This window comes from Thamnophis elegans, chromosome 3, assembly GCF_009769535.1.
Source record: "Thamnophis elegans isolate rThaEle1 chromosome 3, rThaEle1.pri, whole genome shotgun sequence".
In the NCBI taxonomy this organism is placed as follows: domain Eukaryota; kingdom Metazoa; phylum Chordata; class Lepidosauria; order Squamata; family Colubridae; genus Thamnophis; species Thamnophis elegans.
Window position 1 is genome coordinate 39,270,323 of NC_045543.1, and position 25,041 is coordinate 39,295,363.

At 41.5% G+C, this 25,041-nt stretch overlaps 1 protein-coding gene across 1 annotated transcript in view; it reads right to left on the bottom strand.

The window, feature by feature from the left end:
• ADGRL3 (adhesion G protein-coupled receptor L3) overlaps positions 1-25,041 on the bottom strand; it is a 453,165-nt gene that overhangs the window by 299,136 nt on the left and 128,988 nt on the right. The window contains 1 exon segment of the mRNA XM_032213192.1: positions 2,630-2,739. Coding sequence (XP_032069083.1) covers positions 2,630-2,739 — 110 coding nt within the window.

Here is a 25,041-nt window from a genome sequence, read left to right on the forward strand (position 1 = left end):
ATTGTGAGAACCCATGTTTGCCTCTGAATGTTGTATAAAGTTTATTATCATATTAATAAAGATGAATTCATTCAGACAGGACATTTTAAGTGAATGCAATTTAGTGTGTTACCCAGTATTTGAACTGGATTAAGTTGATTTGAACTTTTTGTAAAACAGCGCTTAAACCATTTTAAAAGGTCTTATTAGTTCTCTTGGCAACTCTGTTGGTCAAATGGCTCAGTATAAATTGAGAGACAGATAGATCAACCATATATATTTTGGGCATTGTTTATTGTGGGAATGATGTAACCTCTTTTAGTAGTAAAATGGGCATGACCCAAACTCCATTTACATATCTATTCATTCACTTTCCAACTCAGATATACTCCCTTCATTCATTAATTACCATATTTTTCAGAGTATAAGATGCACTTCTCCACCCTAAAACGGGTGAAAATTTGGGAGTGTCTTATATATTGAATGCAGTCAAAAACGCAAGGCATGGAGGAGGCGATGGTCTGTGGCAAACCCTGTAGCCTGGAACAGCTGATTGGGGGTATTCCGGGAGGCTGATCCACCTGTCAATCAGCTGCTCATGCTGAATAAGGCTGCTATTTGCTACAAGGGGGTGTCAGAGTTTGCAGCAGCAATCACATTCAGAAAGCACACATAAGTAACTGATTCAGCGGGATTCAGGATTTATATATAATATAACACATTAAGTAAATATACAATACCAAAAACAGGTTCTCCAACATGGTAGTTCAGCAGAGGAGAGAAGTTTCACTTTCAGTTTTAGTTTCAGATATCAGCCCAGCATGCAGCATTAGTACAGAACAAGCCACACCTAGGCTCCTTGCTGTCTCCTTCCTTGTTGCTCACACAGCAAATACTGTTTCTTTCCAAACAGCCTTCAACTCTCTCTCACACTGACAAGACGCTAGCCACATAAATACCATGGATGCTGGTAGGCAGAGGCAGAATATTTTTTTTCTTATTTTCCTCCCACAAAACTAAGGTGTCTTATACTCCAGTGCATTTTATAGTCCGAAAAATATGGCAACTTTCAAACACTTTCCTTTTATCCAAAATGACTCTACTCTGAGATTCTTCAAATACTTTTTCTTGTAGCAATAGCATTGTTCTTCTAACAATTTAATCCTATGCATAGCTGCTATTGATTTAGAAATAAAATCTATAAAATCAGTGGGGCTTATTTGCAGCCTAAAAATGTTTTAGATATTACCCATTTAAGAAACATTTCATTTTAAGAAATATTCTCAAATATTATTAGATAGATGAAGAATACATTGTAAACTGAAAGCCAGTTATCAAGTATCAAAATCCTATAAGTGTGATGGAATAAATGCAAAGTTGTTCAAACATTAATGTTTGAAATTGTTTTACACTGAAAGAAGATATGAGAGGATTGTTCTGAGAGTAATTACAGAAGAGATGTGCAGAAATGATATTTTCATACATGTCACAACAAAAATATAGATGTTGTTAATAATTAAGCAATAATTAAACTACAATAATTAATTAATAATTAAACTACAAATTCATGCTAAGTACTGCAGAAGTTCCCATCTCTTTATATAAGAAAAAGAGTGCTGAAACAGACCAAAATGTTATTTTTATCTCTCAAGTAATTTTCAACACAGGTAGTCTACACTTAGCAACTACCTCTTGTAGCAACTGTTTGTAGTTAAGGACAATGATGAAAAAGTAACTCTGTGACCAGTCCTCACATTTATGAGCTTCACAGGTCTGTAAATCACAGGAAAGCTGAAGGAAGAGCGTAATCCCAATTGTGGTGCTAAACTAGGACTACCTGTATTGACCAGTGAAATATCTGGGGATCCCAAAAGAAAATATGGAAACAATCTTCTTTGCTTGTTCTCTTTCAGAAATTGGAATGTTGGAATACAGGTAGTTCTCAGTTTATAACCAGGACCGGAATATCGGTTGTAAATCCCTGCGGTTGTAGGTTGAATCACCATTGACCAGATCAAATTTTATGACCATTTTTTAATTGGTCATAAAGTGAGTCACTGTGGTCATTAAGCAAATCGCATGGTCATTAAGAAAAACATGCTGTCATTAGTTTGAATCAACTTTCCTTCATGGAGGTTTTTGTAAGAAACCAGCAAAAAAAGCAAATTGTGATCAGGTGACTGTGGAACACTGCAAATGGACATAAATGTGAGCCAACTGCCAAACATCCAAGTTGCAATCAAGTGACTGAAATGGGGTGTGTGCAACATTTGTGACAGTCAGAAGTGCATTACAAGCCGTAAGAGTAGTAACTTTGGACTGTCTTTATACAAACGGTTGTAAATCAAAGAGTACCTGTATACTGCTTCAGAACTTAAGATTCCATTGACTTTTCATAAGGCTATAATTACTGTGAAATAAATAAAAATATTGGGGATGGGGAAATGGAACTAGATGGCTTTCTGATGAGAACCACAATTCTACATTGGTCAGCTTCTTTACTATACACCATTGCTCAGTTTGTCGGAAGCCACATATGAGCATGAAATAACCCCAAAAATTGAATGTTAACAATTATAGCCATTTGGTGTTCAGATCAGTAACAAACGACTAACAATAATAGCAACTACAATAGTAAAATAATACATACTGTAAGGGACACATTCATATTGCACTTCCAAGTACTTGTATGTTCCTGGACAAGGATCAGGAAAGACATCTGGGCCAGCAACCACTGCACATTGGGTCCGGTTGCTACACCTGAAAAATGAAAATAAAAATGAGAATAAAAATTGGAGTAACATAGCTAATGATTCCAAAGCAGAGGTGGGTTCCTCCCTCTACGGTCTGGTACGTCAGAAGAAATAGTGAAAATCTAGCGTATCGGATAGGACCGGTAGTAATAATGATGGTTTGGCCATGCCCCCAAACCTGTACTCCCATCAGAAGCATCGTCAAAAGGTTTTTTTTTAAAGTTTTTCCCCCCTGCCGGTTCAGGTAAGGGGAAAAAAAAGCTTTAAAAAGTAAAAGAGAGAGAGAAAAAAAGAGGGAGGGAGGGAGGGAGGGAGGAAGGAAGGGAAGGGAGAAAGAAAGAAAAAGAAAGAAAGATGGAAGGAAACTCATTTTTCAGTCAGGAGATTCAGCAAAGGAGAAAAACAAATGCTGTCGCTTTAAATCGGAACTGAGTATGCCTAGCTGTGGTTTTCTGGGAGTTGAAGTCCACAAGTCATAAAGCTGCAAACTTTGGAGTCCTGATTTAAATTGAAAAGCTGCTCGGAAGGTAGTTTGCAAAGTGACATTCAGCAGTTATTTGGGGTGGGTGGGGTGTTGCTTCCCACAGAGGGCAGAGAAAAAGAAAAGAAAGAAAGAAAGAAAGAAAGAAAGAAAGAAAGAAAGAAAGAAAGAAAGAAAGAAACAAAGAAAGAAGGAAGGAAGGAAGGAAGAACAGCACAGCAATTTAGGGCTAGAAGGCTACTCAGAGGTCATCTAGTCCAGTGGTGGGTTCCGGATCCAGCATCCTCCATATTAATGTGTGTAGCGTGTGCACACACACGTGTGCAGCATGCTCACGAGTCTTACTGTCCAGCGACGCCTCCAGAAGCCTCCACGAGCCTCCGCAACACTCCAGTTGCTCAGTGGAGCGTCGTGCAGGTGCTGTATGTGCCGTGCATGTACGCGGAAGTGCTGAAGAGCTTAAAGACAGGTAAGGAGCATGGGTGGGTGGGTGGACCCTCCAGAACATTGTACCAGAACAGTACCTGGTGCTCTGGGCAGGCTCTGGTTGACCCATACAGGGGCATACCACCTGCAACCTACCACTGATCTAGTCCAACCCCCTGCTGCAGCAGGAAACCTTACATTGTCTGGATTATTTTGGTGCCTCTAACATAGAGGAAAATTGCCAGAAAGGAGAAGAAGTTTACTAGGACAAGACTGCCATGCAGAGGAAGGCACAGATAGTCCTTGACTTATGACTACAATTGAGCCCAACATTTTGGTTGTTAAGCAAGAGCGTTGTTAAGTGAGCTTCACCACATTTTATCCAATCCATGTCATCTCCTGGTGAGTGACATCAAGTTGGCCATGCCCACCCAGTCACATGACTGCCAAGCCACGCCTACAAAATAGGTAGTAAAAACTTTTGAAACCCACCCCTGTTCCAAAGCCTGGGCAACGTTCAGGCTAATATTTCATTTAATTCAAACATATTATGACTACAGTATTTTAGAAAGATCTAGTCTTTTTGAAGACAAGCTTAATTCTTGGTGACTTCAGACATGTACCCCTGGATTTTTCTTGGCAGTAATACTGCTATCTGTTAAAAGGAGAAAATCATCCAATTTAACTCTGTAAGTTTGCTTGGTCAGTCAGTCACTCTGTCTGTCTGTTTGAATATATTTTATATAGCTATAGCTACCTCTCTATCTATTTATCAACCAAACAACCATCCATCCAAGTTGCCTGATACCTTAAGGATGTACCACAATAATAAAAAAAGAATCAATATAATAATTTATTTCTAGAACAGGAAATTGCTTCTATTGTACTGTATTTAAACAATTATTTATCCCAAAGATACTTTTTTTTCAAGAGACAACTGGACTTTCTTTCCAACTGGACTTTCTGGAAAGAAGTCCAGTTGCTTCTTGAAAAAAAGGACCTTTGGGACAACCATGACCCGGATTAGAATCTCCATAGAGAAACAATTATTTAGTCTTCTAGTAAAAGTACCTATACTGATAGCAAAAAGTTTAACTTAAAACAAAATTCAAGTGTGCTGTTTTAAAGACAATAGATAGATACTATGTTTCCCTGAAAATATGACAGGGTCTTATATATTTTGACCCATGAAATATGGCCTTGGGTTTATTAAAGGGGAGGGCTTATTGTTTTTGGGTTGTCAGGCGGATGCTCCCTTGCGGGTTTTTTTTTTTTGCGGCTTTCAAAGCACAGAGGATGGATGCCACTCTGGGAGTACGCTCTATGGTTGTGGGCTGCAGAGCGTACAACCATAGAGCCTACTCCCAGAGCGGCATCCATCCTCCATTGCGCCTTCCAAAGCACGGAGATAGGATACCGCTCTGGGAGTATGCTCTATGGTTATACACTACCATAGAGCATATTTCCAGAGCAGCATCCACCCTCCATGCTTTGAAAGCCACAAAAAAAAAAAAAAAAAAAAAAAAAACAAGCGGCGGGCAGCACCAGCAGCAGAGATGCCCTGCCTCTGCAGGTACTGTAGAATTAGCCAACGGCATCGTGAGCCTGCAAGTCACGTGAATGGGGAGCGGAAAAGCCTCTCACGCAACCCCCCTCTCCAGCCATGCAGAGCCCTATTCTCTCACCTAGGGGCATTCCAAAGGCGCTGAGCCATGGGAGGCAGAGGGCGGCGAACAGGCACTTGCATTGCTTGGTGCCTTCTGGGTACCGCTAGGTCAGTCAGCGGCGCTGTGCCTGGTTGGAAAGGGGGGTTGCCTGATGGCTGCTCATGAGCGTGGTCACCTCATGGCTGCTGTGTTGCTGCTGCGACAGCGCTAGCAAGAGAGCAGCTGCCCGGCAACCCCCTCTCTTCAGCTGGGAACAGCGTCACTGACCGACCTAGCGGTAACCCGAAAGCACCAAGCAACGCAAGCGCCTTTGCCCCCCACCTCATTCCCGCGGCTTGGCGCCTTCGGGATACCACTAGGTCGGTGAGCAGTTTTCTGCCTGGCCAGAGGGGGGGATTGTCCAGGGGCTTATTTTCAGGGGTGGGTTTATATTTTTGCCCATGCAAAAAATGTGGCAAGGCTTTAGTTTCAGGACAGGTCGTATTTTTGGGGAAACACGGTAGGTAGGTAGGTAGGTAGGTAGGTAGGTAGGTAGGTAGGTAGGTAGATAGATAGATAACTAAGAAAGATAATTAGAGCTATATAAAATATATTCGAATACCAATTCAGAAAGCTGAAAACTAATAAACAAAAATACAAGTCATTATTTTGTGCCTGAAAACAGAGCTGTAGATGGAATCAAGATATTCAGGGCATTAATAGTTATGCTTCAGCTCATACTAGTAATCAATAAGTTGGAATAAAAATAATAAAGGTGACCAGTTGGCTTTGCACTCAAAGTGGGAGTATAATTCTTGGTTTCCAAGCTTCTAACTTGATGCCTTAACTACTACACCAAAGTGGCTTTCTACTAACCTAAAGTGTATCCTAGAGCAGCGGTCCCAATCTTTTCACTTAATTCACAATTCACTTAACAGCTGCCTTGCTTAGCAACAGAAATTTGTGGCTCCATTGTGATTGTAAGTGGAGGGCTACCTGCATTTGAAGAATTGTTACGTCCCCTGCAAAAACAAGTATTTTAATAAATATCTCAATGCAACTTCATTTTGAAGTTACTTTTTTTTAAAAAAAATAGTGTTTATACCCTAGTTATTATATGGCACCCCGATTATTAAATGTCTATAAATTATGGTTAAGTACATTTTTATACAGAGTATCTCTCTGTATTTCATAGTTTTTATTAAGTTTTCACCATAGTTTATGGACTCAAAATGCGTAATTCCTTTTTTATTTTTCTGCTAATTGCCAATCTTATAAACATTTACTACTATTTCTATAACAGTTACCTAACATATATTTTCTCTCATATAAAGTCCTTATTTACTAACATGTTTTGAAATAGTAACAACTCCACAAACAAATCTCTCTCTCAACATATCCTAGGCAACATTTCCAAAAAATGTGATAAAAGTTATATCAGTAAAGTTTTTTTGATCAACTGTAATACTATTTTTCTTTCTTTCTCTGTCAAGGAATTTAAAATATTTCACTATTCTAGTTGCTTTTGAATTAATTTGCATAGATAAGAACATAAGTATCTCAGCAACATAGGTCTCGGGGAATGTAAAAATGTATAAGTTTAACTAAAACACAAATATAAATGTTTCCCTTTCCTTCTCCACATATTAGTTATTTCATCTGCCAGAAAGCTGACCCTATTATGCCATATGTTATTGCCAGTCCCCTATCTCAGTTCTTCAGTTTTTCCAAAAAACAACATAATAAGTTTTTATTTTCTCTTTGATGTATAGTTACAGTTTATATTATATTTTCTATTGTGCCAGAAAAGAAGAAGCATTTTGTTTATCTGTAATATGAACAAAGAATCTGTTTTTTTGCTTAGAATCTGAAAGGTATAATAAACAGGCAATTCAAGAGATTTGCCAAGTTATTTATTTATTTATTGGAATGTATTAGTAGTGGTATTTTTTATCATAATTTAGGATTATTCCTTTTAAAATCAGTGTATTTAACCAATATATGAAGAAAACACACCACAATAGTAATGGGGGACTTTAACTACCCTGACATCAATTGGGGGACACTCCGCAACAAGTGGGGGATCGAACAGATTCCTGACTCACCTATCTGACAACTTCATCACCCAAAAGATTGAGAAGGCAATTATGGAGCAGCTATGCTAGACCTTATTGTTACCAATAGCAAAGAAGTGATAGAGGAATTGAATTTGCAGGAATTTTAAGGGAGAGTAATCATGTAGAATTCAATATAAAACAGTCACAAGCAACAGAACATAATCAAACCAGTGTCTTAAGACTTTAAGAGAGTATTTTAACAAAATCAGAGAGAACATAGGACGGATTCCATGGATGAAAACCTTAAAGGGAAAATCAACTCAAGAAACTTGGCAAACTCTAAAAAATACAACTATAGTCTAATCCAGTTGAATACCACTAACAAAGGAAACCAAGAAAAAAACCAGCATGGTAGTACAAAGAACTCTCAAACCAACTGAGAGGAAAAAATGGATAAGTACAAAAGTACAAAAAAATGGAAAGTGATTCATAACTAAGGCAGAATGCCCACAAATAGCCTGAACCTGCAAACTAAGGAAAGCTAAGGCTTTGAACCAAGTAAGACTTGCAACAAATGTTAAAACAATAAAAACAGTTTCTTTCACCAAAATAAAAAAAACAAGACAAAAGTCAAAGATAGGTCCACTAATTGGAGAAGATGGCAAAGAAATAACAGGCGGTAGAGAGAAAACAGAACTGCTTAATTCATACTTTGCATCTGTCTTCACACAAAAAGAAAACAATATTCAATTCACCAAAAGCAGAACTGTAAATGACAGGTTAGGATGCAAATTAACTATGCAAAAATAAGGCAAGAGAACACCTGTTATCTCTAGATGGGTCCTGTTGGATTACATCCCAGGGTAGGTGTGATTTCAGAACTATTGAAACATATCTTTCAAAGTTCTTGGAACAAAGGGGTGCTACCTGTGGAGTGTAAAAGAGCTGATGTAGTTCTCATCTTCAAAAGGGGAAAAACAAATTCAGGAAATTACAGACCAATCAGTCTGACATCAATACATGGGAAGATTTTGGAAGAGATAACCAAGCAACAAATCTGCAAACACCTACAAGCAAACAAAGTTATAACCAGTAACCAATACGGGTTCGTGTAAAACAGATCATACCAAATGAAACTTATTACATTCTTTGGCAAAATGACTAAATCAGTGGATCAGTGAAATGTTGTGGACATAGATACTTAGATTTTGGTAAAGCATTTGATAAAATAGGCCACAACCTATTTCTTGGCAAGCTAGAAAAATGTGAAATAGACAACACTACCACCAACTGGCTGACAAATCGTACTCAATATGTAGTCCTCAATGTAACTATATCTACATGGAGGGAAGTTTAAGTTTAAGTTTTATTTTATTTATATGCTGCCCTATTCCCTAAAAGGGACTCAGGGAGGCGAACAACTTAAACGGGAAGGGGAACATACAAGTACAAAAACAGACATTTAAAATGACCAACAACCACACCTGTCGAGACGGGAAGGGAGCTCATCAACCCCAGGCCTGCCGACACAGCCAGGTTTTAACGGCTTTTAGGAAAGCAGGGAGAGAGGTGAGAGTCCAAATCTCCGCGGGGAGTTCGTTCCAAAGGGCCGGAGCTGCAACAGAGAAGGCCCTCCCCCGGGTCGTAGCCAGATGACATTGGCTGGTGGATGGAACCCAGAGGAGGCCGACCCTGTGCGATCTAATGGGTCTTTGGGAGGTAATTGGCAGCAGGCGGTCTCTCAAGTACCCAGGTCCAATACCATGAAGGGCTTTATAAGTAATAACTAGCACCTTGAAGCGTATCCGGAGACCGATTGGAAGCCAGTGCAGCTCGAAGTAAACAGTGGGGTGCCCTGAGGTTCTGCTTTGGGCCCAATACTCTCCAATATCTTCATAAACTAGATGAGGAATAGAAGAGGAACTCATCAAATTTGCAGTTGACACTAAACTGGGAGGAATAGCCAACACACCAGAAGACAAGCTCAAGACCCAGAAAGATCTTGACAAACTTGAATACTGGGCCCTATCTAAAAAATGAAATTTAACATAGATAAAAGTATGGTGTTACACTTAAGCAAGAAAGACCAACTGCATAGCCACAGGATAAGTGAATCACTTAAGCCAAGGCAATCCTAAACTGCATTAATAGAGGGATAGAATCAAGATCACGTGAAGTTCTAGTACCAGTTTTACAAAGTCTTAATAAGATCACACTTGGAATACTGCATCCAGTTTTGATCACCACAACATAAAAAAGACGTTGAGACTCTGAAAAGAGTGCAGAGAACAGCAAAAAAGAATGATTAGGGGGCTGGAGGCTAAAACATATGAAAAACAATTACAGGAATTGGGTATGTCTAGACTCGTGATGGCAAACCTATAGCACACGTGCCAGAGGTGGCACACAGTGCCCTCTTCGATGACATGTGAGCCATCGCTTCAGTTTAGCTCCACCATGCATGTGCACGTGCCTCTTGCCAGCCAGCTGGTTTTTGGGTCTCTGTCATGCATGCAGGTGGGGGGGGGGTTGCACGTACATGTGTGGGGGTGGGGTGTGTGCTGAGGGCCTCACGCATGCATGCACGGGTATGGGGGGGCATCTGCATGTGTGGTGGGAGTGCATGCACATGTTTGGGGGATGCATGCATTTTTGGAGTTTGGGCACACGCTTTGGGCACTCAGTCCAGAAAAGGATTGCCATCACTGGTCTAGTCTAATGAAAAGAAGGACTAGGGTGACATGATAGCAGGGTTCCAATATTTGATCCTACAAAGGCAAGGGGATCAAACTATTTTCTAAAGCACCAAAAGACAAGAGGAGATACAATGGATGGAAAGTAACCAGAGAGAGAAACAACCTAGAACTAAAGAGAAATTTCCTAACAGTGAAAGCTGATCAGTGGAACAGCTTATTTTCAGAAGTTTTGGATGCTGCATCACTTGAGACTTTCAAAAAGAGAGTGGACAATAATTTTCCTGAAATGTTATAGGGCCGTGATGGCGAACCTATGGCATGCGTGCCAGAGGTGGCACGCGGAGCCATTTGACAGGGCACATGAGACATTACCCTGTCAGCTCCACCGCACTGACTTCGGCCTTCTTTTGAGGCCTCTGGAGCGTGAAAAACCAGTTTGCTTATAGGGTCGTTTTTTGCCTCCCACCACCCCCGAAGCCTTCAGGAAAGCCTCCTGAGGGCTCCTGAATGCTTTGGATGGCTAAAACCGGCCCTACAAGTAACCCGGAAGTGACTTCCAGTTTGCTTGTAGGGTTGTTTTTTGCCCTCCGGAGCCTTCAAGGAAGCCTCCTGGAGAGGCAGGGTGCAGGGAGGCTGCTTTCACCCTCCCCAAGCTCCTATAAAGCCTCTGGGGCCTGGGAAGAGCGAAAAAAGCATGCCAAAAATTGGGGGGGGGGCACTGGTCAGGTGCGCATGCGTGCTGTGGTTGTGTGCATAGCATTATGAGTGTAGCATGCCCACACCTGACCCCCTGCGTTCCCCCCACTTTTGACACATGAGCCAAAAAAGGTTCGCCATCACTGGTATAGGCTCTTCTGCTTGAGCAGGCGATTGGACTAAAAAACCCCAAGGGCCCTTCCAACTCTATTATTCTATGTTTTAAAACATCTATAGTACTGAAAAACAGAATTTATTTATTTTTATCAATTATACTCTGCCATCCAGTAAACCTTCAATTCCATTGAGATGCTCCAACTCTATCCTGAATTAAGGTATTACAAAGTCATAAAAAAGGAGGTTTTTAATATTCATTTCCATAGGATATTCAAGGAAAGAGTGAACTATGTTAAATTTAATTGGTTTGACACCTAACTTGCACTGACTGCAATGTTTTACTATCTGGCTTTTCTAACAAGATGTTCTACAGTCAGAATGGTAAAAAGATTATTTTCTGCTAGATCACTTTCCACTGCTTCTTTTTCATGGCACTTGAGAGATGAGTCATAATTGTCTTATGATACTAATGCAGTCACAACAGTCTTACGACACTAATGCATTCCAGGGTTCTTTTTATTTTTATCAAATTTGTTTTCAATAGGCAACTCATCTGAGTTTTAGTTTTAGGAGAAACATATATTTCTATATTAATTTCATTCCTTTAGCAGACTAAACAATAAAACTAGTAAAATTTTCTATATGTATTAAGTAGAACTTCTAAACATTTAAGCATTGATAGCATGTTTGGCTCTGCAACCAAACAAGGCAGACACAGACTTCAACGAATAATTAGAACTGCAGAAAAAACAATTGCTACCAACTTGCCTTCCATTGAGGACCTGTACACTGCACAAGTCAAAAAGGGGGCTATGAAAATATTTACAGATCCTCACATTCTGGACATATATTGTTTCATCTTCTACCCTCAAAATGATGCTATAGGGCTGGGATGGCGAACCTATGGCATGCATGCCAGATGTGGCACGCGGAGCCATTTGTCAGGGCACGCAAGTTATTGCCCTGTCAGCTGGCCAGCGCGCAGGTGCGTGCTGGCAAGCTGAGCTCAGCCTTTTTTAAAAGCCATTTTTCGCCCTCCCCAGGGCTCCAGAGGCTTTACAGGATTCTGGGGAGGGCGAAAACAGCCTATCCTGCTCCCCAGAGGGCCTCTGGAGGCTTCAGAAGCTTTCCTGAAGCCTCCAGAGTGCAAAAAAAATGGCCCTAAAGGCAAACCGGAAGTTTGGGAACGGACTTCCGGTTTGCTTGTAGGGCCAGTTTAAGCCCTCCAGAGCCTTCAGGGGCCTTCCGGAGGCTTCACTGAAGGCTCCGGAGGACTAAAAACAGCCCTACGAGCAAACCGGAAGTGACTTCCAGTTTGCTCATAGGGTCCTTTCTTGACCTCCAAAGGCTTCAGGGAAGCCCCAGGAAGGCCTCTGAAGGCTCCCGAGGGCTTAAACTGGCCCGACAAGCAAACCGGAAGTCCGTTCCCAAACAGACTCCAGCTCTCAGGCTCTTATAAAGCCTCTTGAGCCTGGGGAGGGTGAAAAAAGCATGCAAAAAATGGGGGGGGAACGCCTGTCATGCACGCATGCGCATGGGGGTGTCGCACATTGCATTATGGGTGCAGCATGCCTGTGCACACACCCCCCCTGCGCTCTCCCTGCTTATGGCACGTGAGTCAAAAAAGGTTCGCCATCGCTGCTATAGGGCACTGCACACCAGGAACACTAGACACAAGGATAGTTTTCCCCCTTGGGACTTTTCCTGAATCCCTTGCTCACAACTCGACTGAAGCCCTAGTGGAAGCCTGGGATAGGGTGGCCACTGGGGCTTTGGATCGTGTTGTGCCTTTGCAGCCTCTGAGCCGGTGTTGATCCCGGGTAGCTCCCTGGTTTACCGAGGAGCTCCGAGAGATGAAACGATGGAAAAGATGCCTAGAGAGTGGTTGGAGGGCCAGCCGGTCCGAATCTGATTGAACACTAGTAGCAATAGCAATAGCAATAGCAGTAGACTTATATACCGCTTCATAGGGCTTTCAGCCCTCTCTAAGCGGTTTACAGAGTCAGCATATTGCCCCCAACAACAATCCGGGTCCTCATTTTACCCACCTCGGAAGGATGGAAGGCTGAGTCAACCCTGAGCCGGTGAGATTTGAACCGCTGAACTGCTGATCTAGCAGTCAGCTGAAGTAGCCTGCAGTGCTGCATTTAACCACCGTGCCACTTCGGCTCTTCGTAAGCATGTTATTGGTCCTTCTGAATCAAGTATGTTTTTCCAGTTGTCAACCATTCATCAATTTGACCATTTTGTAAAATTTCATTCAGTTGCCTGGCCAATATTGCATGTAAACCGGTCAGATATTTGAGCCAGAAACCATGCAATTGGTCATTTCCAGGTGATGTTCAATTCTTTACTTTTTTTACTCGATTTTTGACCATCTCAGTTGTTATTTCTAGCACTTGCATTTGCTTGTTGCCAATGCTTTTCTCAAAGTCATGTATCCACTTTGCTTCTTTATTGTAGTCCTTTGCATTTTCCCACAGTTCCTTCCAGAATTCAACCATGGCCTGCTTTTCGGTTTTTCACTTTTGGTGTCACCATTCACATTAAGACTTTGATAAAAACGCCGTTGGTCTGATCGAAATTGCTGCGTTTTTATCAAAGTCTTAATGTGAATGGTGACACCAAAAGTGAAAAACCAGAAAAGCAGGCCACAGTTGAATAATAATAATAATAATAATAATAATAATGATGATGATGATGATGATCCATTGGAATTTGTGCAAAAATTATAATATTAAAACAGCAACAAACTGGTGGGAACATCAGCCTGAAAAAGTCACCGAAAATCAGATGGTCAAGATCTTGTGGGATTTCCGTATACAAACCGACAAAATACTGGCGCATAATACACCAGACATCACACTGGTTGAGAAAAATAAGGTCACAATCATAGACATCGCAATACCAGGTGATAGCAGGGTCGCCGAGAAGGAACATGAAAAAATCGCAAGATACCAGGACTTAAAAATCGAAATTCAACGACTATGGCACAAACCAGCAGTGATAATTCCAGTGGTAATTGGCACACTGGATGCTATTCCAAAAGCACTGGAATTACATTTAAAACAGTTAAAAATTGACAAAATCACCATCAGTCAAATGCAAAAAGCCGCACTGCTTGGATCTGCACGCATATTACGAAAATACGTTACGACGTCCTAGGCCCCTGGGTGGGGCCCGACTAGTAACCAATGCCAAATCCGGCGAAACAACTGGCCGCTGTGATACAATTGTATAATAATCATCATCATCATCATCATCATCATCATCATCATCATCCTTCCTATTACCTATCTCCTCCCACTTATGACTATAACATGTTGCTTGTATCTTTATGATTTATATTGTTTTATTTGTTTCCTAGTATGATTTGATTGCTTATTAGTAACCTATGACTATCACAAAGTGTTGTATCTTATGATTCTTGATGAATGTATTTTTTCTTTTATGTACAGTGAGAGCATAAGCACCAAACATAAATTCCTTGTGTGTCCACACTTGGCCAATAAAGAATTCTACTCTATTCTAGTCTACTCTACTCACATTCTCCATACTTTTTATATTTTACATATAGAAATTATTGAAACTTCTGAAACAAACACTTTTTGCAATTTGACTGTGAGATCCATCTTAAACAGTGAAAGGTTTTGCCAAACAATCTTCTTTTTTATTTCTTTCCTAATCTCCAGCTGCTGTGGAGTAAATCAGTCAAACAAAATAGTTTTCTTTGCAATTAATGCCAAGAAATCAAGGCTTTTAAGAGATAATCCCAGGATTTACATATGATTCAATCAGTCATCTGCTGTAGTTTATGAGATGGCTTGTCTGGCCTGGGGTCCAATTGAATCAGCGATAGTACCTATTCTTATTTCTTCTGAAACCTTTATTGTGACAGCCATTGTCACTTTATTGGTTTTGTGTACCAGCTGCTCTTAATTTAACTGAAATGAAAGACAAATAAAAAAGTGAAATATAAGGAGAATACAGGTAAAAATTATAGAATTATTAAAGTTGAGAGACATAAAACCAGGATGCCTATAGAGCTATCTTAGAGAACATTTTTGAACTACAATCTTAGAATACTTCTATGTCTACTAGTTGCATTCATGGCCAAATGCCCTCAATCTAGTACTTTTGTAGGTGATCCATTATAAGCAGCACAGTGTCATGTGAATGGGTTTCCTTGTATTAAGATAACAAATGTCTTGCTTCCAGCTGGACAAGCCAATCTTCACTTGCTGGAGAACTATACAATATAAAATTCTGCTAGCTGATCCATCTTATATTGAACCACATGACAGCTAAAGCACTTCCTAATGAGCACAGTCCCTGACTCAAAGAAGCACTTCACATTTATCTATGTCAAGAACCTGGTCTTGCATATCAATGTGATAGACTCAAAATAGCGGAGAATTTGTACTACAAAAATCAATTGATACATTTGCTTAAATGTAGCTGGAAGTGATTGCTTCAGTATTAGCACATAAATAAGCATGCAAGGGTCAGAGTCACATTAAGCTTAAAAATAAATGTGAATGCCGCAACATCACAACTTCTAATTCTAAAAAACAAAACCAGTTTTTCAGTTTTTGACATATGAGATGATTTCTGATAATATAAGATGACTGTCTATTTTTGTAAGAGATAAATCTGATATTGAGTTATAAATATAAGAATCACAATAATCAGATATGCTTACAAATTTCCACTACTATAATTTCTCACTCTCCCCCCCAATAAATAATACATCTACATAGAATCCTATAGCATAAAATCCATACTTATCCATATCTAGCTGGCATTAGTATCATTTGTATTTAATTGTTAGTTCATTCCACTGATGATTTGTATCATTTTTGACTATGCAAACTATTTATTTTCATACATAATTTTTGCTATCATAGCCAACAGCATTTTTTACATATCTCTCAGTACTTTTTCCCAAGTTTTTCTACAAAACGAATCCTTCCCTTGGGCAGGAATTGGACAAGAACATTTTCAAGATCCCTTCCAACCATATCATCCCATGATTCTATCATCTCCCTAAATACACAATTCTATATAATTGTGTACACAATTGTTAAGCCAAACAGCATCCTGAGATAGAATTATGATATAGAATGAATCGCATTCCCATTTATCAAAAGTGGTTCACATTTGAAAAAAAAAAAAATCTAGCTATCCTGAATTAAGTTGCAAGTACCAAGCAAAAGCTAGCCTCATGAATTACTGATTTCCCTCCTTATTCCCATTCTGGATTTGTCTTGCTATTCCAAAAGTTTAATTTCATTGCTGCAATTACCATTTTCTGAGAAAACATAACAGTTCTGCAGTGGGAGAAAGCTATTTCATCAGACTGCACAATTGAAATAAGACTCAATTATTTAAATAGCATTTATTTCCTGCTAAGCATGATTCTTGTTTGAACTGTCAGGAATGAAAAACAAATCATTTCATACTAAAACCTTAATTCCTTTATAAACAATGTAGTGTAGTGTAGTACAATGGTTAGTGAAAATTTTGAAGAAGGATTATAGAAGGATTCTGAATTCTAACGAATCTACTTGAATATTGGAAATGCAAATGTAAAGGTAAAGAAGGAACTTTTTATCATTTGTGGTGGACATTTGATAAAGCAAAGGAATATTGCAGTAAGATTCATATTTTAATACAGAAAATTCTTAAAGTGAATATGAAGCTAGAATCAGAAACTTTTTTTTTGTTTTAATGGAAAAAGACTTTGAAAAAAATTTGGAACTTTGACATTACATATGTTGACAGCAGTAAGATTACTTTATGCATAAAAATGGAAGGACACTTCATCCACAATGGATGAATGGCTGCAAAAGCTGATGGAGTTAGCAGAGATGGCTAACTTGACTGCTTTGATAAAAGAATAAAACATAACTATGTTTTACTTCTACTTGGAAACCGTTCCTGGACTTTGTGCTTGAGATGGAAAAGAATGAAACTTTGATTAGATAGATTTGTTGATATAGAAATGGCTAGATTATACTATTATATAAAAGTAAAAGGTTGAGGCTTGATATTACTATCTTTTACTGCACCAAAGGGAGTTAGAGGTCAATACCTTTTCCTTCTTTTTCCCTTATTTTTTACATTCCTCCCTTCCCTTTTTCCTTCCCTATTTTTTCCTATGATTTGTTTTTGTATTTTTGTATTTTATATTATAAACTAATACAAAAGAAAAATTGTGAAAGCTAAGAAAAATACTTTATTTGAGGACAGGGGCTACTACCATGTCAGTTATATATCTTCTATCTACTATACACAGTTTCGGTGATCCTGAGGATAATGATGTGCATTTTGCTGGCAGGGTTTTGCTGTAATGTTGAGACTTATATTCTAGCTTTACTACTGGGGCTCACTTGGCACAGAGCTATGCACAGCCCTACTTCAAAAGGAGTCCTTATTACTTTGAAACAGAAATTATTAGGGTTTGTGCTGAGGTTCTCAGAAGCCACAATAAAATGAGCAGTTAAAAACATGAAAACAAATATTGTTCTGACAGAGAAAAACTGTTCCAGGTTCACGTAACCACACCATTACAGCAGAGACAAGAAGCTTTTCTCTTCTGAATGGGGAATAGCTTGAAAAGGCACAATGTTACAGAGCTAAGATAGTTCACAAAAAATGCAGATCTTTTTTTTGTGAGACAGGAACAGGTATACATAAGAGAAAAAGCTCTGAGGCAAGCGTTGCCCATAAAAACAGCAAACTTTGAAAATGATTTGGAAGAAATGTTTTAGAGTCTTTGCAAGAGTAGCATCACTTTGCTAGTCCTAACAGCCCTTTCATTATTTTCTTGGCTTCCACATGAGCCCGAAACTATTATGCTGCTTCTTTAAGAGTTGCATTAAAGATACGCTGATGCAATGATTGGATTCATTAAGGCAGTGGCATTTCCCCTAGCTTGTATGGAAGCCTGGAAAAAGAGGTGTCTGTTTTAATAAATAGCCGAGACGTGTATTTATCCAAGGTGGAAATAACTTCTTTCAAATCCTGTTTAGAGCATCCAGAGCCCTGTTGCCTAAAATTATCTCAGGACAGAAAAGAAAAGGAAGCAATAAGTATTCTATCCACCAAACAAAGCAACCCATTTGCCAGATCTTGCTGCTTTCATCAAAATGGCAAAAGCAACATCAGGTCGCCCAGTTCCAACGTTTTTGTATATATATACATGATGTCATGACACAAATAGAAAAGGAGTGGAGCTTGTGTCACAGCAGCACAGTACTGCTGCTGCTGTATTCTGCCTCCTTGCCTACCCTGGGGATGCTGCTGAAGCTACCTATTATAGTGAAAGCATTTAAATGTCAATTTTGAGTTCACAGAAACTATTTCAGGGCAATACTATTAAAAACCGCTCTATCAAATTTATCCAGGAGTACCTACTTCAAGGTATCTAATTTTCTAATTTTTCCTGTCAATGCACATAATATTCCTTCCTAACTAGAAAATAATGGCAACAACAACACACTAACAAATGCAGGATTAGCCGAGAGGCAGGGACCTCCACAAAAAGCATGCAATGGTTAGTAGGACCATTATTTATGTTCAATTTCAAATAGTTAAATTACAATTGTATACACCACAGAAAGCATAAATGGTGCCGTTGAGCTTGTTTTCAAAAGAGAGGGAAATCCAGGGAGTTAACAATCTCTTACAGTCGTCATGGCTGTAAAGCCTGAAAGCAGGAAATTGAATCAAATATGACAAATTGCTGGCAATGGTTTCAGGAGCTATCAAAGTGAATACGCCCCTTGATAGGAATGATCAAAACAAGACAGTCAAATGTAGTATGTTTCACACAAGATTTTAAAAGAGAAAACAGAACATTTGTATTGCTTGTCAGAAGATCTTTTTATACAGTAAGATCAAAACAGAGCATCTTGCAGTTCAATTTTGGTCCAACTTGTCTCATGCTGCCAAGTGTTTCATGTCTCCTTGCTGGTACAATATGCATCAGTCACCATACTAAATATTACTGTGACACTGAAATATCCTAAACTTGCTAGAATATTTACTAACTCTTACATTAGAATTTAAGAACCCAACCATTCCTATTCAATTGCATGGATATTGATCTACCAAATTAAGCCGCCCTGAGTCTCTTTGAGAGTGGGCAGCATACAAATTAAATTAAATAAATCAAATAAATCAAATTCCTATTTTTTTTAAAAAAAAATCAGGAACTCTGGCATAAATGGGGGGGCCTCTATTGAGCTCTGTCCACGTGCCATCTTTGACTCTCCTGGTGTAATTTCTTCCCCTACTCTTACACCTCAACTAGAAAATTTTCTAAAATAAAAAATCTAACCATAGTGCCAGGTGATCACCTGTTATTGCTTGGTTACTGCTTCAATCTTTTATTAAAGGAGAGGAAAAGTTCTCTTTATTCCTGTATTCTTCAGTCAAGAAGAGCTTTATTGCTTACTTATGGTGTTTTCTTTATTAGGTAACTATATTTTAATGTTTATACATTTTATCACACAATAAAAGATGCATATTTGGTATCTATCTTTCTAGAATAGGAAAGCAGAGGTTATTTAACCAACTTGAAACATGCTCATATTTCAGATGCTTCATCAGCATTCACATACATTTCAGGGTTAAGAACTTATTTAAAGTCATAAAAATGAATGATGAAATATATCCATGCAGAGAGAAATAATCTAACGCTTGTTCTTTGGTTTTGCAGTCAGAGTTCCTGTTTTAAGTTTGATTCTTTTGCTGTCTTAAGTCTGATTCTCTATTTTCAGGTCTCTATTATTTTTTAAAAAAATATTGTATTTCTGCATGTTTGTTCTTCAAAGTACTCACCTCATTTGTTGGAATTACAAGTCGAGTCATTCATATTAAGGTATTCAGCCTGCAATAATGCACAAGTTAAATCCTGTGGTCTCACTGCTGTTCAGCATAGCTTTATACAGTTAATGAAGTTGGGGACATTTTCAAATCTTTGAAATCATAGATTTGAGTCCCCACTCTGAAACCCCATTCTGACTTCCTGCTTCTCCCTTTGCATCCTTCCTTTGTGAATATTCAGTTCTAAGCTTTGCTGCCCTCTTCATATGTTCTAGTATGACAGGGGTGTCAAACTCAATTTCTTTGAGGGCAGCATCAGCATTAAGACTATGACTATGACTAAGACTCTGACGACTTACAGTGGCTAGGTGGGCGTGGCTGGGTAGGAGTGGTTCAGTGGTCACAGCTGGCTCATCGCAACCAGGTGGATGTAGCTGACTCAAAGCCACTCAATGGGCGCATCTGACTCGGGACAGCTGGGTCGGGGGGGGGGAACAAGTCGCACCGGATAGCTCAATGTGGGGACAATTGAGTGCTCCACAAGCTCCTTGCCTCCACAAACTGCTGGCAGCTAAGCACACATGCACACACACCAAATTCCAAGTTTGGGAACTTTTATCCACAGAGGAAGGAGAGGGCCTTCTCCCCAAGCCCAAGCATGATTGGCAGTTTGCAAGTTTCCAAACTTGGAATGGTGTGTGTGTGTGTGTGTGCGCGCGCGCGTGTGTGCGTGCATATGTCCAGCACACCAAAGGAGACATTCTTCTCCCAATCCCAGACTTTGTTGGGGTTTCCCTGTTTGGTGCCCCCTCTCGGCAAAGCAGGAGGCAGATGCTGCTGCTGCATGCAGAAGCATGGAGGAGAAACCTTTCAGGAAGCAGTTTCCTTCGAGTCCAACTTCTGCCTTGACATGTCTCTGGAGAGCAAGAAGAGGCAGCAGGGGAGCAGCACTCCCTGGTCCTGCATGTGGGAGGCTGGCCCTTCATGAAAGGGAATTCCCATTTTTAATCATACGTGGTAAGGATGCTGGCTTGTTGGGGCAGCCTTTCCTCATGCAGCTCCCCACCCCCTGTCTGTCTCTCCAGAGCTCTGTCAAGGCTCGGGGGAAACTGCTTCCTGAAAACTTTCTCCTCCACGCTTCCACATGCAGCAGTCTCTGGGGAGGGGGGGGAGGCAAGGCTCGGAGGGGGGATTTGGAGGTCTCCAGTGTAGGAGGGCAAGACCAAGGCAAGCACCAAGGCAGCAGCCTTCTCAGTAGCAGCTCCGACCCTTTGGAATGATCTCCCCGTAGAGATTCGCACCCTCACCACAGTCCAGAGCTTCCGCACAGCCCTTAAGATCTGGCTATCCCGCCAGGCCTGGGGATAAGATCTTCATACACCCCACCCGAATGATGAATGAATGTTGTGTTTTATTGCTATTTTTATTTGTACTCACATATTATTTTACGTTTTGTCTTGCACCCCCTTCCCATGAGTTGTAAGCCGCCCTGAGTCCCCTCAGGGAAAAGGGCGGCCTATAAGTGACAATAAAATACTAAATACTAAATACTAAAGCCTTATCCACCAGAGGAACCTCACTGTCCCTCAGGCCATGTGGAAGACCCCTGGATGGCAGTGTGGGTGGCCCGGGGCCCTGGGTAGCAGAGAGAAAATGCACTGTCTGATCCTCACGCTCCAAGGGCACCAGGACCTTGCAGCCCAGACCTGCTTCCCCAAGAGGGTGCTCAGCTGTGTTTCCCTCCTCCTCGAGGCTTCTGCTGCTGTATTTAGTATTTATTTTTTTTAGTATTTTATTAATACTTATAGGCTGCCCTTTTCCCTGAGGGGACTCAGGGCGGCTTACATAAAATAAGGGAGGGGGAAATACGAAACAATAAACATAACAATACATAAGAATAAAATAGTACACAACATTCATTCAATATTCGGGAGGGGGCAGGTTGTGATCTTATCCCCAGGCCTGACGAGCTAGCCAGGTCTTAAGGGCTTTGCGGAAGGCCTGGACGGTGGTGAGGGTACGAATCTCCACGGGGAGATCGTTCCAAAGGGTCGGAGCTGCAACTGAAAAGGCTCTCCTCCGTGTAGTTGCCAGTCGACACTGACTGGCAGATGGAATTCGGATGAAGCCCAATCTATGCGATTTAATCGGTCGCAAGGAGGTAATTGGCAGGAGGCGGTCTCTCAAATAGTCAGATTCACTACCATGAAGGGCTTTGTGAGTGGTAAGTAGCACCTTGAAGCGCACCCGGAGATCAACAGGTAGCCAGCGCAGCTCGCGGAGGATAGGTGTTATGTGGGCGAACCGAGGCGCACCCACAATCACTCGCGCGGCCGCATTCTGGACTAGCTGAAGCCGCCGGATGCTCTTCAAGGGCAGCCCCATGTAGAGCACATTGCAGTATTCCAGCCTAGAGGTCACAAGGGCCCGAGTGACTGTTGTGAGAGCCTCCCGGTTCAGGTAGGGTCGCAACTGGCGTACCAGGCGAACCTGGGCAAATGCCCCCCTGGTCACAGCCGTCAAATGATGGTCGAATGTCAGCTGTGAATCCAGGAGGACTCCCAAGTTGCGAACCCTCTCTGAGGGGTGTAAAATTTGACCCCCCAGCCTGAGTGTTGGAACAGTGGTCGAATTATTGGGAGGGAAACACAACAGCCACTCGGTCTTCTCCGGGTTGAGTACAAGTTTGTTAGCCCTCATCCAGTCCCTAACGGCTTCAAGACCCCGGTTCATCACGTCCACCGCTTCATTGAGTTGGCACGGGGCGGACAGATACAGCTGTGTATCGTCCGCGTATTGATGATATCTTATCCCGTGCCTCCGAATGATCTCGCCCAGCGGTTTCATGTAGATGTTGAATAGCAGGGGGGATAAGACCGAACCCTGCGGCACCCCATATGTTAGGGGCCTAGGGGTCGATCTCTCCCCCCCAACTAACACCGACTGCGACCTGTCCGAGAGGTAGGAGGAGAATCACCGCAAAACGGTGCCTCCCACCCCCACCTCCCGCAGAAGGATACCATGGTCGATGGTATCGAAAGCCGCCGAGAGGTCAAGGAGAACCAGGATGGAGGCATGGCCTCCATCTCTGGCTCTCCAGAGATCATTGGTCAATGCGACCAAAGCGGTTTCTGTGCTGTAACCAGGTCTGAAGCCTGACTGGAAGGGGTCGAGATAACTGGCTTCCTCCAAGGACCGTTGGAGCTGGAGGGCCACCACCTTCTCAACAACCTTCCCCATAAAGGGGAGGTTGGAGACTGGGCGATAGTTATTAAGAACAGCTGGATCCAAAGCTGTGCTCACTCTCCTTAGCCAGGTTGCTCATGATGGGTGTAAGATGGCAAAGTGCCTGACTGAGAGGGAGGCCCACTCTCTGTCCTTGTGAGGAGACCCAACTTTGTAAGCAAAGCATCCTCAGCTGTAGGATGGAGAGCACCAGGATAGACCAGGAGGAGGGGAAATGGGATGGCAAAAGGATAGCAGGCTGATTGTGGCCACTTTCCTCAGACTGTCCCTCCCTCTCATTCCAACTCCCTTACAACCTCCCTCCTTCTGTCTTTCCTCTCTGTCCCCCTCCTTCTCATTCCCATCTCCTTCCTTCCTTCCTTCCTCCCTCCCTCCCCCTCCCTCCTTCCTTCCTCTGCACTCAGAAAGGGACAAGGGGAGAGAGAGAGGGCAAGGCTGCTGGTGGCCAGCGAGTCCCCTACGACCAAGGATGGGAGACAACCAAGAGAAGGCCAGTAGGAAGGGACAAGGGGAGGGAGAGAGGCGTCAGTGCTGCCGGTGGCTATGGCTTTCACACGCAGGGGCCATCCTGTTGAAAGGGAAGCAGTCGCCGGCTGTGGGGCCAGCAGGTGGGGCCGGGCGGTGAGTGGGCGATGGAGGTGGTGGAGCCACTAGTAGTGTGTGTGTGTTGCTGGGCTCTATGTGCTGCTCTACTACAACTTCATGGTGGCCACCCAGTGCCAGAAAACAGTTAGCCGGGGGTGGGGGAGAGATGGTGCTCAGCACAGGTCAGCTGTGCACATGCATTTGCTGCCTCCTGTGTGTGCACCTAGATGAAGCGCACAGCTCAGTCAGGCTGGGGTGGGCTGGAGCTGAGGGAGTGAGGGACGGCCCCTTGCTGTCTCCAGGGTGGCCCCACAGGCCAGATCTAACATTGCAGGCCGAATGTGGCTCACAGGTCTTAAGTTTGACATGTCTGTAGTATGACATCCTCCTGATGAGACTGATGTGTGCCAAACCCTTCTTTCCCAGGTACTGTAGATTTTTAGCACAATTTTTAGCATATCCAGGTTGATATTTTTTCCTTGCACTGATGATGCTTTGATGATGGTTTGATGAAAAACCACCTGTGCCTCTAGTTTCTTCACCCCTCTACTCCAGGCCTTGCTGTCTTCACAATTCTTTTAAAGCTAGTCGCCATCTTCATTCAATTTCACATGGATCAAGAGTAGAGTAGAGCTAGCAATGGTTTAAACAGTCTTGGTAACCACATCCTATATAGAGACATCTGGAAAACAATATACCTCCTGCAACATCATATCACACTTGCTCATAGCTTTCTTAATTAGTTCCCTTAATACAGAATACCACCTCTACAACATGCCTCCTCTTCTTTTAGGGTAGCTCTTGAATTTCTTCAGTTCAGGAAACACAAGTCTCTCCTACAGTATTTTGTTCAGATAATAATGACTCAGTGTTTCATGCTTCAGCAGAACATAATTTGAAACGTTTAAGTATTTAATATTTAAGTATTAAGTATTCTAGCTGTAGGAACAAAGTAGGAACAAAGTAGCATGCAGTGTACAACCTTGATCTCTTGATTTTTACCTCAGGGCCAGAAAAGCAGGTGAATTTTTATCTGCCAGAAGAGCAGATCAAAGATACTCAGTGAAAGAAATCGTTACTAAGTCCATATTCAGAAGGATCTTAACAGACTTGAGCATTGGCCCTATGCAATAAAATATGCAGTTCAGTGGTGAGGAAAACCAAATGCACAGGTACAAAATAGGGGTTTCTAGGTGTCTTACTAGATTATTGCTTAAATATGAGCCAGATGTATACTGCAACTGCCAAAAAGGCCAATGCAGTCCTAGGCTGCATCAACAGATGGAGAGCATCAAGATCACAAGAAGTGATAATACCCTTTATTATTGCACTAGTAAGGTCACACTTGGAATACTGCATCCAGTTCTGGTCACCATGGTACAGAAAAGATGCTGAGGCCCTAGAAAGAGTGCAGAGAAGAGCAATAAAGAGGATTAAGCGATCTGGGGGCTAAACTGTATGATGAATGGTTAAGTGGATTATGGTAGGGATGTTTAATTTAACAAAGAGTAGACTTATGAGTGACAT